General features: G+C 51.5%; 1 protein-coding gene across 3 annotated transcripts; it reads left to right on the plus strand.

The window, feature by feature from the left end:
• Nucleotides 1-4815: 4815 nt before the first annotated feature.
• Nucleotides 4816-13558, plus strand: Dnajb2 (DnaJ heat shock protein family (Hsp40) member B2). 3 transcript variants are annotated; one of them, XM_041650621.1, is made up of 10 exons: nucleotides 4816-5268; nucleotides 5818-5927; nucleotides 7763-7816; nucleotides 7984-8106; nucleotides 8985-9077; nucleotides 9351-9453; nucleotides 9600-9670; nucleotides 11322-11525; nucleotides 12444-12471; nucleotides 12673-13558. In XM_041650621.1, the coding sequence occupies exons 1-10, from the start codon at nucleotides 5204-5206 to the stop codon at nucleotides 12746-12748; spliced, it is 927 nt and encodes a 308-aa protein (XP_041506555.1). In that variant the 5' UTR covers nucleotides 4816-5203; the 3' UTR covers nucleotides 12749-13558. The 3 variants fall into 3 exon arrangements, with proteins under 3 accessions (XP_041506555.1, XP_041506554.1, XP_041506556.1); XM_041650622.1 differs by lacking the exon at nucleotides 12444-12471 and having other exon boundaries at nucleotides 4820-5268; XM_041650620.1 differs by having other exon boundaries at nucleotides 4817-5268; nucleotides 11322-13558.
• Nucleotides 13559-14659: the final 1101 nt, after the last annotated feature.

Below are 14659 nucleotides of genomic sequence, written 5' to 3' on the forward strand. Positions count from 1 at the left end.
TTCTTTTTCACCCCTCAAGACTTGGTCCTGGAACCCTGACTAGAGGTGGAAGGGATAAGGACACTAAAGAAATGAGAGACATAGAAAAGCTGGACTCAGGTGAGCTGTGCACACTCGAAGTAGCACCGATTGCTATCACAACCCAGAACCCACAACTCTGTGTGACTCTTAGGTGCAGTGCAGGCTGAGGCGTTGGTGAGTCTCTGTAGGAGGTCTCTGTAGGGGAGCAGTCTCAGCTATCCACATGCAGGAAGAAGAAGCTGCAGTTGCTAGTTGTTGTACACACTGATCAATACTTATAGGAACTTGTACTTGGACCAGTAGAGGGTTTTACATTCCTGAATTTGATTCATATATGGAAGGCTTTGCCAGCTTCCTTTGGTTCCTTTACTAATTTCCATGCTTCCTTTGCTAATTTCTCACGCATCCAAGGCAAACTTTAGTTCCAGTACTTGCGTTCAAGGCCAGCCTGGTTTACAGAGTGAGTTCCAGAACAGCCAGGGATACACAGGGAAACTTTGTCTTGAAAGAAAAGAGCAAAGAAGAAGAAAAAGAAGAATGCATTAGTCCTTGAACATATTTATTTGCTTATATGTATAGCCACAAGTTTGTAGAATTGGCTTTGTCTATCAAATGCTACACTTTCAGTGTTGTTGTGTCCCACATCATTGTCTTTAGATGACTCCCTCTTATCAGCTGTCCCACTATAAATGCCTGCCTGACTCTAGCTGTGCCCACAGCCTTGCCTTCAGTGTGTTAAGCTTTTTGAACATTGTCAATCATTTAAAGAGCAAAGTGCTTTCTTGAAGATTTTGTTTCTACCTCTTTCATTATAATGGGACTGAAGCTCTTTTCGTGAATAAGGCAGAATGTTCTCCTCTGGGAGCTGTCTGTGACCTTTATCAATTTAAAAAATTACATTGGATTCTAGGCATCGTGCCTCACTAACCCAAGACTTGGGAGATGGAGGCAGGAGGATTGGAGTTCAAGGTCCACCTCAGATACATAGTAAGTTTGAGGCCAGCCTCAGCTACAAGAGAGCCGGTCTCAACATTTCCCATCCCTGGGAAAACAAAGCCCATAAATGAGGTGGACTAAAGTCTCGTGCAATAGCCAACTCTTTATTCTGAGCATCAGACAAATTTTACTCTGAGGGTTAAGAGGAGTCACATGAGTCAAGCGTGCAGTCACGAGGGCAAACCACATGTGGCTGACAAGCCAAACTCAGCAGAAACGTGTCTTTCCTCAGAGGCACAGGAACAAATAACCACAGGCGGCCGTAATGAATTACCTGAAGCAAACTCACTCCTATGCACTACGCCTGGGAGGGGCTCAAAAGCATAACCCAAGAAAAAATGCTGTCGTTTGAAGAAAATGAGGTCACGAGACTCTTGACTTGGTGTCTTGTTTTCTCACAGGGACTTCGAAACCTCACACGACTCCATTCTTGGACACTGCTTTGACACTCCCCACCCCACTGGAGAAAAGATTTCTACAAGTCACACTGAGTTCTAGAAGGGCAAGTGCACTCACCTAGCAGGTGTGCTAGCCCAGGGTTTAATCCCCGGGATTAAGGTTTGTTTAGAATAATTCATTTATTTGTATTTTATGTGCATTGGTGGTTTGCCTGCCTGTATGTCTGTATGAGGGAGTCAGATCCCCTGGAACTGGAGTTACAGGCGGTGTGAGGTGCTGGAAATTGAACTTTGGTTCTCTGGAAGATCAGCCAGCACGCTTAACCACTGAGGAACATCTCCAGTGCCCCCAGTATTAAATGTTTAAAAAAGAAGCTTGTCTTACAAATTCTTTGGCTTTGTTTGTGAACAAAGAAATGTTAAGCCTTTATCTGCTTCTGCCAGGTAGGTTCCATAATTTTCATTTGGTTTTTGTTCATCTATATCTTGTCAAAAAAAATATAATCTCCTTGAGCACAAGTTCTAAATATAAGCGTCTCTGTCTTCCTGTCTGTTACATAGCCCAGGCTGGTCCCCTTCAGTTGTAGCTATCTTCCTGTTTGTTACATAGCCCAGGCTGGTCCCCTTCAGTTGTAGCTGTCTTCCTGTTTGTTACATAGCCCAGGCTGGTCTCCTTCAGTTGCAGCTCTGTCTTCCTGTCTGTTACATAGCCCAGGCTAGTCCCCTTCAGTTGTAGCTGTCTTCCTGTCTGTTACATAGCCCAGGCTGGTCCCCTTCAGTTGTAGCTGTCTTCCTATCTGTTACATAGCCCAGGCTGGTCTCCTTCAGTCACAGACTCTGGGCCTCTGCATACTCTTCTTGCATTCTTATTCTTTTTGTTGATGGAGGATTTTTTTGTTTGTTTTTTAGACAGGGATTCACTCTGCAGTCCAGGCTGGCCTGCAACTCCCGATTTAGCCTAGGCTGGCCTTGAATTTGAGGTCCCCAGCCTCCCAAGGGCCAGAGGCTGTAGCTGCAACCCACCACACCCAGGTTTTCTCATCTTCAGTGCTGAAAATCACATCTGTGCTGTGTGTGTGTCTCTGTGTGTGGGCACACCTGAGCCCTAGCACGCCAAATGGAGATCAGAGGACAACTTGTGGAAACCGGTTCTCTTCTCCCCTGTGGGGCCCAGGCATGGAATTTAGGTCATCAGGCTTAGTAGCAGGCACCTTTACCCTGAGCCACTTCAATGGCCCTGGCCTTTCTCTTCTTAATTTCACATATCTGGTAGGTAGGTGCCAGACAACTGTCTGTTGAGAGAAGAGTAAAAGAAAATAGCAAACACTTGGAAGATTTTGGAGTAATGTACTTACACTTGATTTGCTTAAACCAAATATAAGCCCCTGACCACTGGGCCAGTTGGGGCTCCTATCACAAACAGCAGAAGCTAACTCAAGTAAATTAAACCAACAACAAAATCAAACAAGTTAAAAAAACCAAAAACCAAAAAACAACCCAACTCCTATACTAAACCATTTCCCTCTCCCGAATCACCCTCAAATTAGAAGCGTATGGCGTTTATACATCGATTCAGTCAGTGCAAGGGCTGGCAGTCAAACCCCAGCAAGCAGCAGCACCAAAGATGGTCCCCTCTGTTTGCTGCAGGGATCCTCTGCCCTCAACATGGAGAGGGACACTTCCTCCTTCAGGCGCAAGAGGCCGCTGCAAGCCCCATGGCAACCTGCGCCACACAGAGAGAAATTCTTAGCCACCTTCCCTTCTCCCTGCCTTGCTCCAGATTTGAAGTCCCACTTACCAGAGGCACCTCATTGGCAGAGCTCGTGACTTGTGCTCGTACCCTCAGACCGGGGAAGCATGTGAGAGCCTCACGGTTCCCTGGGAGATGCCGCATCTCTTATTAGGGCTGAAACAATGAAAGTTCCCTGGATGTCGGTGGGAATTTTCCAAATGTAGGCAGGAAATTCAGAAGGTGGGCAGGCAGGAAAAACGGACGAGCGATTGAGATTGATGCCTTCTTCTCTCGTGTCCTGCTCAAGCTGTTTTTTGTTGTTGTTGTTGTTGTTGTTGTTTTGTTTTGTTTTGATTTATGTGATGTCCCCAGGTCTCTCATCCTGACCGGGTACATATAACTCTTACTGCTTGAGTCAAGTGTGACCCCAGAAAGCACTGTGCTAACTAATAACACCTTCTATAAAGCATGCTTCAGATGAAGACTTTCAAACAGCTCTAGATGCTACCTATATTTAAAGAGGAAAACAGTATTCGGTTGGCCCCAAGCCACACAGCGGCATCTGATTGCCAGGCCAGGTCTCCCAGCTCTTAGAGTCTCGAGGTTCCCAGGGGACACTGCTGACAGGCTGCTGTCTTAGCAGGCACTAGGTCACTTTCTGTGCCCCCTCCCCTTACCTCTCTCCCAATGCTGGGAACTGAGGCTAAGGAAGGCCTGATGTTTGCTAGGCGAGTACTCTACCCATACCCACCCCGTCCCCATTCTTAGTACATTCTGGTAGCATCCACTAGATAGAAGATACTCCACTAATGCCCATGGATTGGTCAGACGGAATAAAGCAAGAGCTGGTTCTGGAAGTTTCCCTCTTTCATGAGGTCTGAATCCAGGAATCATTTTCAGGTGGAATAGATCTATTCAGGGCCAGCTGTAGAAGAGGAACTTTGAATTTAGTAATTTCCTTTAATTAGGCCCTCACCTTTCCTATGTGTCAAACTGTTTATCAAGATTCTTCCAAGTATTATTTAGCCATCCAGCTGATATTTTTCAACTCTAACTGAAGATTAATGGGGGGGGGGGGGCAATGAGGAGGAGGATGCAATTCTTACATCCTGGGAATTTACATTCTAGTGGAGGAGGTGGATAATCATCAAATAAATGTTAATTTGTGGCTCTGAAAAGAGTGGAGAAGGAAATGCCACGAGACGCTATAAAAAGCAGGTCTGACCTACTCAGGAGAGCCAGGGCAGCCTCTTTTGAAGACTTGGGGCTGGAGCTAGGCTATGAAGAAGGGGAGGAGTCAGGCCCAGAGGAGACAAGGTGAGTCCTGGTGATGATGGCCTGGGGGAGTACGCAGGGATCAATGAAGTATATTTCGACGACAGCGACAGAGGGACAAGGGGCCCCGCACCTAGTTTGCGGACGGCCTCTCTGCCTGTGTTTGAGGGAGTGCGACATGGCTGGAAGGATGTAGTAAACTTCAACCTTCCAAGTCCCACCTGGGAATGCCGTTGCCTGGGTGCAAAACTAAAATAGACGGCTCCTCCCCCATTCCCAGAAGTCTCTGCAGCGCCCCCTCTTCCTCCCCCTCCAGTGTGACCGGCCCAGCCGGCCCTCTCTAGGTCTCTAGTAGTTTCCGCGGTGCTGACGCACGCTTGCGCACACAACCCAGCCTGGCGCGTCGCACGCAGCAGCCGCGAGCGGGGCTGCGGGTGCCAGGCGGTTCCCCGCGGGGGGCAGGGGCGGGACTCTCGGCAGAGGAGGTGCGGCCCCAGCTGGGTCAGGTTGGGGACCTCAGATCGGGCTGCTGGAGTCAGGGGGTTCGGGTTGGGCTCTCTAGGCCTGCGGCGAAATAACCCCGGGCACGGGCCTGCGGGACCCGATAAGGCTGTGAAGGAGCCTAATCATCAGCTGCAGGCGCGGCATCCACCTCGCAGCACCTTCTGCATCTCCCCGCCCCGCACCGGGGGCTGCAAGCACAGGGAGCCGCCGTGCTTCACTCGGCCTGATCCCTTCTCTCCCGCAGCCCGGAGGAGGGCCGCCTGACGGCTGAGTTGCCATGGCATCCTACTACGAGATTCTAGACGTACCGCCGAGTGCGTCTGCTGATGACATCAAGAAGGCGTAAGTGCCTCTACTGTGCTGCAGAAAGCCTCTGTCTCTTCTTCCCCACTACCCTCGCCCCCCACCCCCAGCGCCAGGGGCCCTTTCAAGGGCTGCCTGGGGGGAGGGAGGGGACCCTTGGGAAATTACGAGGACCAAGGCCAGGGAGGGAAGAAGTGCTGTCCGTCTCAGAGCCCGCTGTACACACCCACCAGATACCCCTCTCCTCCAGCTCCTCCCATGTGGGCATGCTCAGGTTGCAGTGCTAAAATGCCCGGGCTCTGTGAGGTAGGCCAGTGTCCCCACACTCTGTGGCTCTAGATAGCTCTATCCAATGAGCTCCAAGGGAGGGCTTTGGGTGGGGACATTCTTCTGGCACCCTTACTCTCGGCTCATATCCCTGGCACCGAGCTGGGAGAGAACCCCCTGTAAACGTGGCTGCAGTCCCGGGGCGTTCTTGGATCGGAGCAGTGAAAGGGTGGGTGGACTAAGAGAGTGTGGTTCAGTTGCCTAGTGGGAAGAACCCACGTCAGTTCCCTGACTCTCCAGCTCCTCTCACTTCTCCTGCAGGTACCGGAAGAAGGCTCTGCAGTGGCACCCGGACAAGAACCCAGATAATAAGGAGTTTGCTGAGAAAAAATTTAAGGAGGTGGCAGAGGCCTATGAAGTACTGTCTGACAGTAAGGCTTAGGGTCCGGCAGGGACCAGCATGTCCCCATTTCTAATCATGCGCATCTCACTCCTTCCTAAAGCCATGCTTCCATCACCTCTCTCCTCCCTGCTTTTCTCTAAGATAGCTTAAATGTGCCTCCTCCAACATGGCAAGTTCCTTCTGTCTCCCAGGGGCTGGAGAACAGTCTGGGTCTTGACCAGGGAAGGGCACAGGGTTTCCTGCCAAGCAGGCTTATCTCCCCCATTTTATAGGCAGGTAAACTGAGGCCGAAAGAGGCAAAATAATTTGCTCATGTCTTGACCTAGAATATGAGTCCAGGTCTGAAGGTGGATTTTTTTCTTTTCTGTGCTGCAGGTTGTACTTGGAACATTGTACATGCTAGGCAAGTGTTCTACTGTTTAAACACAATCCTAGGTCTGTTATTCATTCTTTCAGAAAATATTCTGACTAGACATGGCTATAATTCCAGTACTTAGGCAGATCTTGAGTTCAACAGCATATATATAATTATAATAAATAATATTTATTTATTAATAAATAATTAATTATATATAGATTAAATATATAGAAATCCTGTCTCAATAAGTGGATAAACCTCAAAACAACATCAAACAGCTGGCAGAGGATGTAACTTTGTTGGCAGAGTGCTTTGGTAACATGAACAAGGGTCTGGATTCAATCCCTGGCCCCACCTAAGCTAGGCATGGTGGTGCCCTGCCAGTAATCCTAGCAATGGGAGGATCAAGGTTCTTCGGCCATCTCTCAAATTCAAGACCAGCCTGGTGTCTTTTTAAAAAGCTGTATTTCTTAGCTGTGGGTGGTGGCTCATGCCTGTAATCTCAGCACTTAGGAGGCAGAGGGAAGATGATAGGCACAAGTTTGAAGACAGCCTGGATACCGAGTAAGACCTGTCTCTAAACAACAAAACCAAATCTCCGAAGGATCCCAGAAAATATCCGCTAAACTTAGTGTGTCAGGTATTTTGGGGTACTAGGGAGGCAGTGGGGGGAAAGCAGGCCCTGACCTCATCATGTGGGTCTATCACATTCTGATCAAAGAAGACTGGCGATAACCAGGTAAATGCAAAGACAGGTTATACACTGGAAAGAGCCTTCCAAGGGGGAGCAGCTGTACCGGGGAGGGCGGCCCAGGTTCCCTCTGTGGAAGTGGCTGGATCAGGCTAAGCCTGTTGGTACAATATGGTAGTAATTAGCGGACATCCATTTACTTACTTGTGTGGAGCCCCTCGGTAAACCCAGGGTCTTGTTCCTGCTAGGCAGGGTCTCCACCACTGAGCTCTACCTCAGCCCCTGGTTTACACTTACTGAGTTATGTGTTGGGCACTATGCTAGGCAGTTTTGGTGAGTTATCTCATTTAGTTCTCTCGCTGGCCTAGAGGAGGTACTGTTCCTGGCAGTAGGACCAGGGTCTCTCCCTGGTGCATGAGCTTGCTTATTGGAGCCCATTCCCTATGGTGGGGTGCCATGGTCAGCCTTAGTGCAGAGGGGGAGGGGCTTGGTTCTGCCCCAACTTAATGTGCCAGACTTTGTTGACTCTCCATGGGAGTCCATACCTGTTGGGAGGAGTGGATGGATGGGTGGGCTGGGGGGAGGTGGAGGATGGGAGGATGGGTGGGGGGGACAGAATTGTGAATGGAATGTAAAATGAAATTTTTAAAAAAGTAGGTGCTATTAGCGTGTGTTGTATAGTCAGGAAGCTGCTATGATGGTGCGCCCAGACACCTGCCATCTCCTAAGCTGCATTTTCTGCAGCTTATCCTAGCCCGGGAGGGGAGGTAACTAACTACCCTAATGGGAGGAATGACCAGGTCTCTTCTTCCAGAGCACAAACGGGAGATCTATGACCGCTATGGCCGGGAAGGGCTGACGGGGGCAGGTAGGTGAAGTGGTGGGGTGCCAGGATGAAAGTGGGCTAAGGAGGGAGGGGCAGGCAAATTCTTGCAGAGCATGTTCTTTCTAAGGTTCCCAGCCATGCCTTTGGGGGGGGGGGACCCCGACTCAGGGCCAAATGTACCCTCTAAGCTCCTTCCTCATCTCTTGCAGGAACTGTTCCCTCTCAACCAGAAACCGGTGGGACGGGGCCTGGCTTCACATTCACTTTCCGGAGCCCCGAGGAAGTCTTCCGGGAGTTCTTCGGGAGTGGAGACCCCTTCTCGGAGCTCTTTGGTATGTCGGCGGGATAGTTCAACTCCTCCTCCTCCGGCCTGCTGTCCGTCCTCTCGCGATCTCTCAGGCTAGAGGCTTGGGTGGAACTGGAATTTCACAGCAGATGATTTGAGGTTGTGTGGGCGTGAGTCCAGCGAAAGCTGGGACAGAACCTCACACATGCCAGGACTCACGTGACACACCAGTGACACTTCGCAGACTGGCCTTATTAAATGACACAAGAGCACATTGTTAAACCTCCACCGGAGCCACCAGGGAAACAAGATTCCAAGCGTCACGTGACAGCTGTAGCAGCGTTACACGTAACAACAGACACCAGTTCTTAATGACTAATATATTTCAAGAGCCTGCGTCCCCTAAGCCTCGTAAATCCTGAGAGGTGAGGGGTTTTAATTCCCACGAGACACATGCACATCAGCTTAGAATCCGACCTGGGTGACTTGGAAGGGGCTCAGTGGTAGACGCCTGTCTAGCACGGGCAAGGTGCTGATCTCAGTGTTCAACACCACAAAACGAAACACACACACAAATCTTAACCACCAGATTTGGTGATTTATGAGACTCCTTCGACAAGCCTGGTTACACTTGAGAGCCAGACTTGGTGGAACACACATCTAATCCCCCAACTTGGGAGGTGGAGGCCCGGGGTGAGGCCGTCAAGGCCATCCTTATCTATCTATTAAGTTTGAGGCTAGCCTGAGCTACTGAGACCCCCTTCCAAAACAGTTTTAAAAATTTGTAAATTTGTACCACCAGAACCAGAAAAAAAAATCAGAAGTGCACGCGGTTGCTTATCATCTTGATTTCTAGGTTTTAAAACATCAGCCACATGGTTTTGGAGGGAATCTCCTCACCAGTGGCTAATCTCCCTCTTGCAGATGACTTGGGCCCCTTCTCAGAGCTTCAGAACCGAGGTTCCCGACCCACTGGTCCTTTCTTTGCCTTCTCTTCCTCCTCTCCTGGACACTCTGGTAAGCACTGTCCCTTTCTGTTTTTGCAAATCGTGAGTCCTGGAGTCCCCAAAATTGGCTTTGCTTTTGCTAGCAGGGCAGGTCTGAGTGAAGCCCCAAGGCCCCTGGCTTTTGCTAGTGGGGGCAGGTCTGAGTGAAGCCTCAAGGCCCCTGGCTTTTGCTAGTGGGGGCAGGTCTGAGTGAAGCCCCAAGGCCCCTGGCTTTTGGTGATGGCGATAAGTAGTCAGGAACCTCCCTCTCATAGCCTCCCCTTTGCCTTTGTCCCAACGCCAGATTTCTCCTCCTCTACTTTCTCCTTCAGCCCTGGGGCTGGTGCTTTTCGTTCTGTTTCAACATCCACTACCTTTGTCCAAGGACGCCGCATCACCACGCGTAGGTGAGCGCTCCTTCTGGGGCCGAACAGGTGGAGGTTCTGGGGGTGAGGGGTAAAAGCAAGTGCTGTGTGAACACGGAGTCCGCCCTGATGGCTGTAATGGTCAGAGCCTGGACCAGTCTGCTCGCTGACTGTGCCGCCTTCCACAGAATCATGGAGAACGGGCAGGAACGGGTAGAGGTGGAAGAGGACGGACAGCTGAAGTCAGTTTCAATCAATGGTAAGTGGGGTTCTGGCAGGAAGCCTTAGACCCACCCACGTGGCTCCTACCCCCCTTGGAGAGGGGCCAGGGGGAGAAGAGTCTCAGATGGCTAGTTAATTACCATCGTGATTAGAGGGATGCCTTTGTTTGCAAGGCTCTTGACTCTGTGTGAGTGACAGTGGGCCTTGAACCCAGGCATGCTGGGCAAACTCTATGCCACTGAGTTAGAGGCTCTGCTCATATAGAGTGCCACTGTGGGGGTTTCCTTCTCTTTCCCTTTCTTTTCTTCCTGCCTTCCTATCTCTTTCCCTCTAATCTCTCTCTCTCTCTCTCTCTGTGTGTGTGTGTGTGTGTGTGTGTGTGAGAGAGAGAGAGAGAGAGAGAGAGAGAGAGAGAGAGAGATACACTCTGTATATACCTATGAGTGCATCTGTGGAGGCCAAAGGTCAAGGTCTGCCATCTTCCTCTATTTTGTTTTTAAAATTTATATATATACATATGTATATATATATTATACACATACACACCACACACACACATATATACTAATTAGGTGTAGTTGTGTGTATATATGTGTTTGTGTCTGTGCAGGTGCTCACAGGTCCAAGGCATCTCCAGGTCCTCTTGGAGATAGAGTTACAGGCAGTTGTGACCCTCCTGATGTGGGTGCTGGGAACTGAACTTTGGTCCTCTCTCTCCAGCCCCAATTTTTTATTTTTGAGAACGACATACAAGCACACAACGTATTTTGATCATATTCATGCCCACCTCATCATCCTACCCCTTCCAGGTCCCACCCGCCATGTCATGTCCTCTTTTTCCCCCCTCCCTCATTTTTTGAGACAGAGTCTCTCCCTGAACTTGGAGCTCACTGATTCCGCTTGATTGGCTGGCCAGTGAGCCCCAGGGAATCCTCCTGCCTCTGCTCTTCCTGCCCTGGAATTACACATGTGCACTGTCACACCCAGCTTTTTCCTCGGATGTTGGGGATTTGAACTCAGGTCCTCACACTAGACAGCAAGCACTGACCCAGCTGAGCCATCTCCCCAGTCCTGTGTTCTTAACAGAAAAAGTCAAGTAGCATAGGTCGTATTTGTCCGGTTTTTATTTGAGGGGCCTGAGCTGAAGTTTGTTTAAATGACCCTCACTTGTAAGTAGCCTCTAGCTCAAGACTACTGCCTACCATACAGAAAGGATAAATTAAGCCAAGAATCAAGATAAGGCATAGGGTGTATGTGGGGGGGGGTGAATGTAGGTGTGTGGTGTGTGTACAGGCACTGGAGTATGAAGGCAGAGCCTTGTACGTGCTGGGTTACAGCACCAGCCCAGGATCAAACTCGGGATTCCTAAAGTGGAGCTCTTTCCCCAAAGACTGTCGCTGTGGCTAGCTACTTCCCTGCTAGCACTAAGCACGGTGACAAACAATTGACATGGGTTAGTCCCTGGGACAGTTTGCATGTGTAGACAATCTCCTCATCCCCATGGCATAGATGAGGGAGGCACAGGGAGGCTGCATACTCTGCCTGAGGTGACAGAGCCACAACCCAAGATGCTAAATAACCTTGTAACCTAACGTATGTGTGTTAGTTCCAGAGAGAGGCTCTGTGAGGGGGTCCAGCATGACCAACAGCTTGGGTTTGGGACCTGATGGTGGCTGTGACTCTCGCAGGTGTCCCAGATGACCTGGCACTAGGCTTGGAGCTGAGCCGCCGTGAGCAGCAACCTTCAGGCACCTCCAGGCTGGGGGGCACACAGGTCCGGCCGACTGCTGTGTCCCGTCCCACTGACAGCGACCTTTCTGAGGATGAGGACCTGCAGCTTGCCATGGCCTACAGCCTATCAGAGATGGAAGCAGCTGGGCAGAAGCCAGCAGGTGGGCGGGGGGCACAGCCAGGATGGCAGGGCCAGTCCAGGGCCCAGCACCAAGACCCTGATATAGGAGGCACACATAAGGGGGCGAGGGGCGAGGCAACCAAACCCAGCCCTTCAGAGGAGAAGGCCTCTCGATGCCTCATTCTCTGAAGACCAGGCTGAGCCTGACCTGATTCAGGGTCTGACCCAGAGTCCAGCTCACTGTAGGGAGTCCAAAATTGAGTGTGGCCTGAGCTACAGGATCCCAAACTCTGTCCCTCCACAAGTTTCCTTCCCAGGCCCATCATCCTACAGTGTGAACCAGGGATTTGTTATGCTCTGTTTGGGGCTGATAAATCCCTGGGTAAAGCCCAGGATTGGGGGTACCAGGGCCATGAAAGGGCCTGTGGAGCCCAGAGGCACTGGCTGGATCCGGCACTGCTGAGGGGCATTAGTGGTTTGGGGTTGGGTATTTTGTGCCCAAGTCTTCTGCTGCCATCTGTATTGCTGATGCTATCAAGGAAGGAGGCCTTGGCCTGGCATGCCCTAAGCTCAGGTTGGCAGCTCCCCTGGGGAGCAGCGCAGGCCGAGCAAGCGGAGCCTCTGCTGTTCATCCCCAGCTGCAGGCCTCCTGTCTGCGCAGAACTGAGTTCTCACCTGTCATCGTCTCTGTTTCCCCTCTGGTGCTGCTCTCCTCCTGCTCTGCACTCCGCAACTCCCTGTGGCTGCATCGCTTGCTTTCACTGCTGCTTGGCTAGGACTCCCTCCTCCTCCTCCTCCTCCTCCTCCTCTCTGAAGCCTCAGTGTGCCCAAGGAAGATGCTGGGGCCAGTGGGGCCGTGAGATCTTCTGGGGAGGCTAGCTAGGTGGGGTGGAAGCCTCTCAGCCCTCCAGAGTCTCAACCAGAGTCAACTCCTCTTCCCTTCTCCTTGCTGCCTCAGCCTGCCCTGGCCACAGGACTAGGCAGAGGTGAGGCTGGCTGTCCCTGGAGAGGTGGGATAGGGCCAGGGTGACCCAGTGGGAGGCCTAGGTGGGGGACTACATCCCTACTACCTGTCCATCACGCATTAGAACACAGGGCTTGGCCTAGGTGTGCATGCTCGGCTCCACCCCCCCATCTGCTTGCAGCTGACCCCTCTCTCCTGTCACCCACCCCTGCTCTCTCCCCAGATGTGTTCTGAGCTGGATACCCTGGATACAGAGCTGCTGCCGTTCCACCAGGACAGCGCCCTCCCCAGTGTGCTAGGAGGGAACACTACATCCCTCTCCCCCACTTATGCTGAGTGTAGGGCTGGGACCTGGGGGGTGGGTGGGGACTGAGTGGGAGGCACTCATAGTCTTCTTAGCCTCTGAACTCTCTCCCGTGGGTGCTTAGTGCTGTCTCTTGTGGATTACAAGTCCCAGAGCACTCTGGCCTCGTTTCTGATAGCTCTTATCCCAGGGGAAATGGTGCTTCTTGGGATATTGTAGTTCCAACCCTGGCCAGCCTGCCAATCTGAATGGGGAGATCTCCTCTTTCATCTTGTCCCTAGAAGGGGGTGGTGAGAATTGTGGATGAAGGAGAAAAGACCAGAACCATAGTTCTGATACTTCTTGCTAGACCCAGGTTAGAATGAGCACGTTCGAGTCCTGTAGCCTCTAGAAGGTTGTTTCCCTTGGGCAACCTGGGGTTCCAGGACTAAGCTAGTGGGACAGTGGCCTGAGTAGGTGTGGCTTGGTCCTGGAAGGCTGATGGCTGTGGCCGGCAGAGCGTGGGAGAGGAGGCTGTCTTGGCTGGAGTGTGTATGGCGGAGACTGGCATGCAGAGGAAGTGTTGGGCATACTGCTTGAATGGCTTTCTTTGGCCTCTGACCTTGCTGCCCATTCTTTTTTACCATCATTCATTCCCCCCACGAGCCACCTGTCCTCCTGCCTGGGGAGTCCACGGCCAGTGAGGGGATTGGTGGGACAGGCTGTGGCCAGCTCCTGTAACGCTGAGCCTCTCAGGCCTGTCAAAGCCAGATGAACTGAGCTCAGACTCAGGGGAAAAGGAAGCTAATAAAGCTGAATTTTGAGAGTTTAGTGCCCTGTGTGTCTCCTTCCCAAGACTGCCTAAGAGGGCCCCTCTGGGACAATGAGGTGACATTTCAGACCTCATGCCTTCCCTATGCCAAACAGCTGGAGGGACAAGCCTTGATCGGGTGGTCCTCCCCGAGTGTGGTGTGTGTCATCACTTCCAGGGCCCCACAACTAGCTTGACCCTGAAGTTCCCTCTGGTAAGGGGACCTAGTTCCCAGTTCTCTGCAGTACAGCAAGACCCAGGCTGAGTTAAGACTTGATTGAAAGCATGGGGACTCACAAAGAACAGATGGTGATACCTGATTGGTATGTGTGTTTTCAAGACATTTTCTCCATGTAGCTCAAAATCATGGGGATCCACCCGTCTTTGCTTCCCGAGTGCTGGGGTTAAAGGTGTGACCACCATTGACAACCCCTGATGATTTTAAACAGCACCCGAGGGCTCTAGAGTCAGCCCCTCCAGGGGTGTGAACCAGGGGCATGTGGAATGCCATTCTACTCAATGCCCAGGCCCAGGGATGAAGGAACCAGTCACAGAACCAGCACCTCTGTGCTTTTCTGCAAGAGGATATGGCCCTGCAAATTACCGGCAACTCCATCTTCGGGGGTCAAAGGGCCTCACCGACTTCTCGAAGCTAAAGCAGCAGCCTCCCCTCCCAAGCCCCCATCCTGAGCCTCTGCCGGGACATGCAGAATGATGCTTTGCCCACTTGGAGCCTTTGCCATGAAGGACACTGGAGCTGAGCCCCAGCAGATCACAGACACTGGGGTGAGGTTGTTTCTTAGCTCCAGCATTCAGAATTCACCCTGTTTTTATGTGAACTCCAGCATGAGCGAGTGGCCCCAGACCCCAGGCCCAGCTCAGCTCTTCTTTGTGTCTGGAATCACTGTCTGGGGTTTCTTATGACATTCAAGTGAGGGCTCCTGGAGAGGAGGAGAGGGCACAAGGTCCACCCCTAAAGGTGATGGGCTAAGAGGAGGATGAGGTGAGAGAGAAAAAGTGTCCGTCCCCGCCCAGGGGGACTTGCCCCACCACCCCACTGGCAGAGTTGGCTGTGGTAGCTATCATCTGAGATGTGGCAGGTAGATGGTCCCCACA

This window comes from Microtus oregoni, unplaced genomic scaffold (genome assembly GCF_018167655.1).
Source record: "Microtus oregoni isolate MIOR12 unplaced genomic scaffold, Mior012 000004F_ref0000308, whole genome shotgun sequence".
NCBI classification, from domain to species: Eukaryota; Metazoa; Chordata; class Mammalia; order Rodentia; family Cricetidae; genus Microtus; species Microtus oregoni.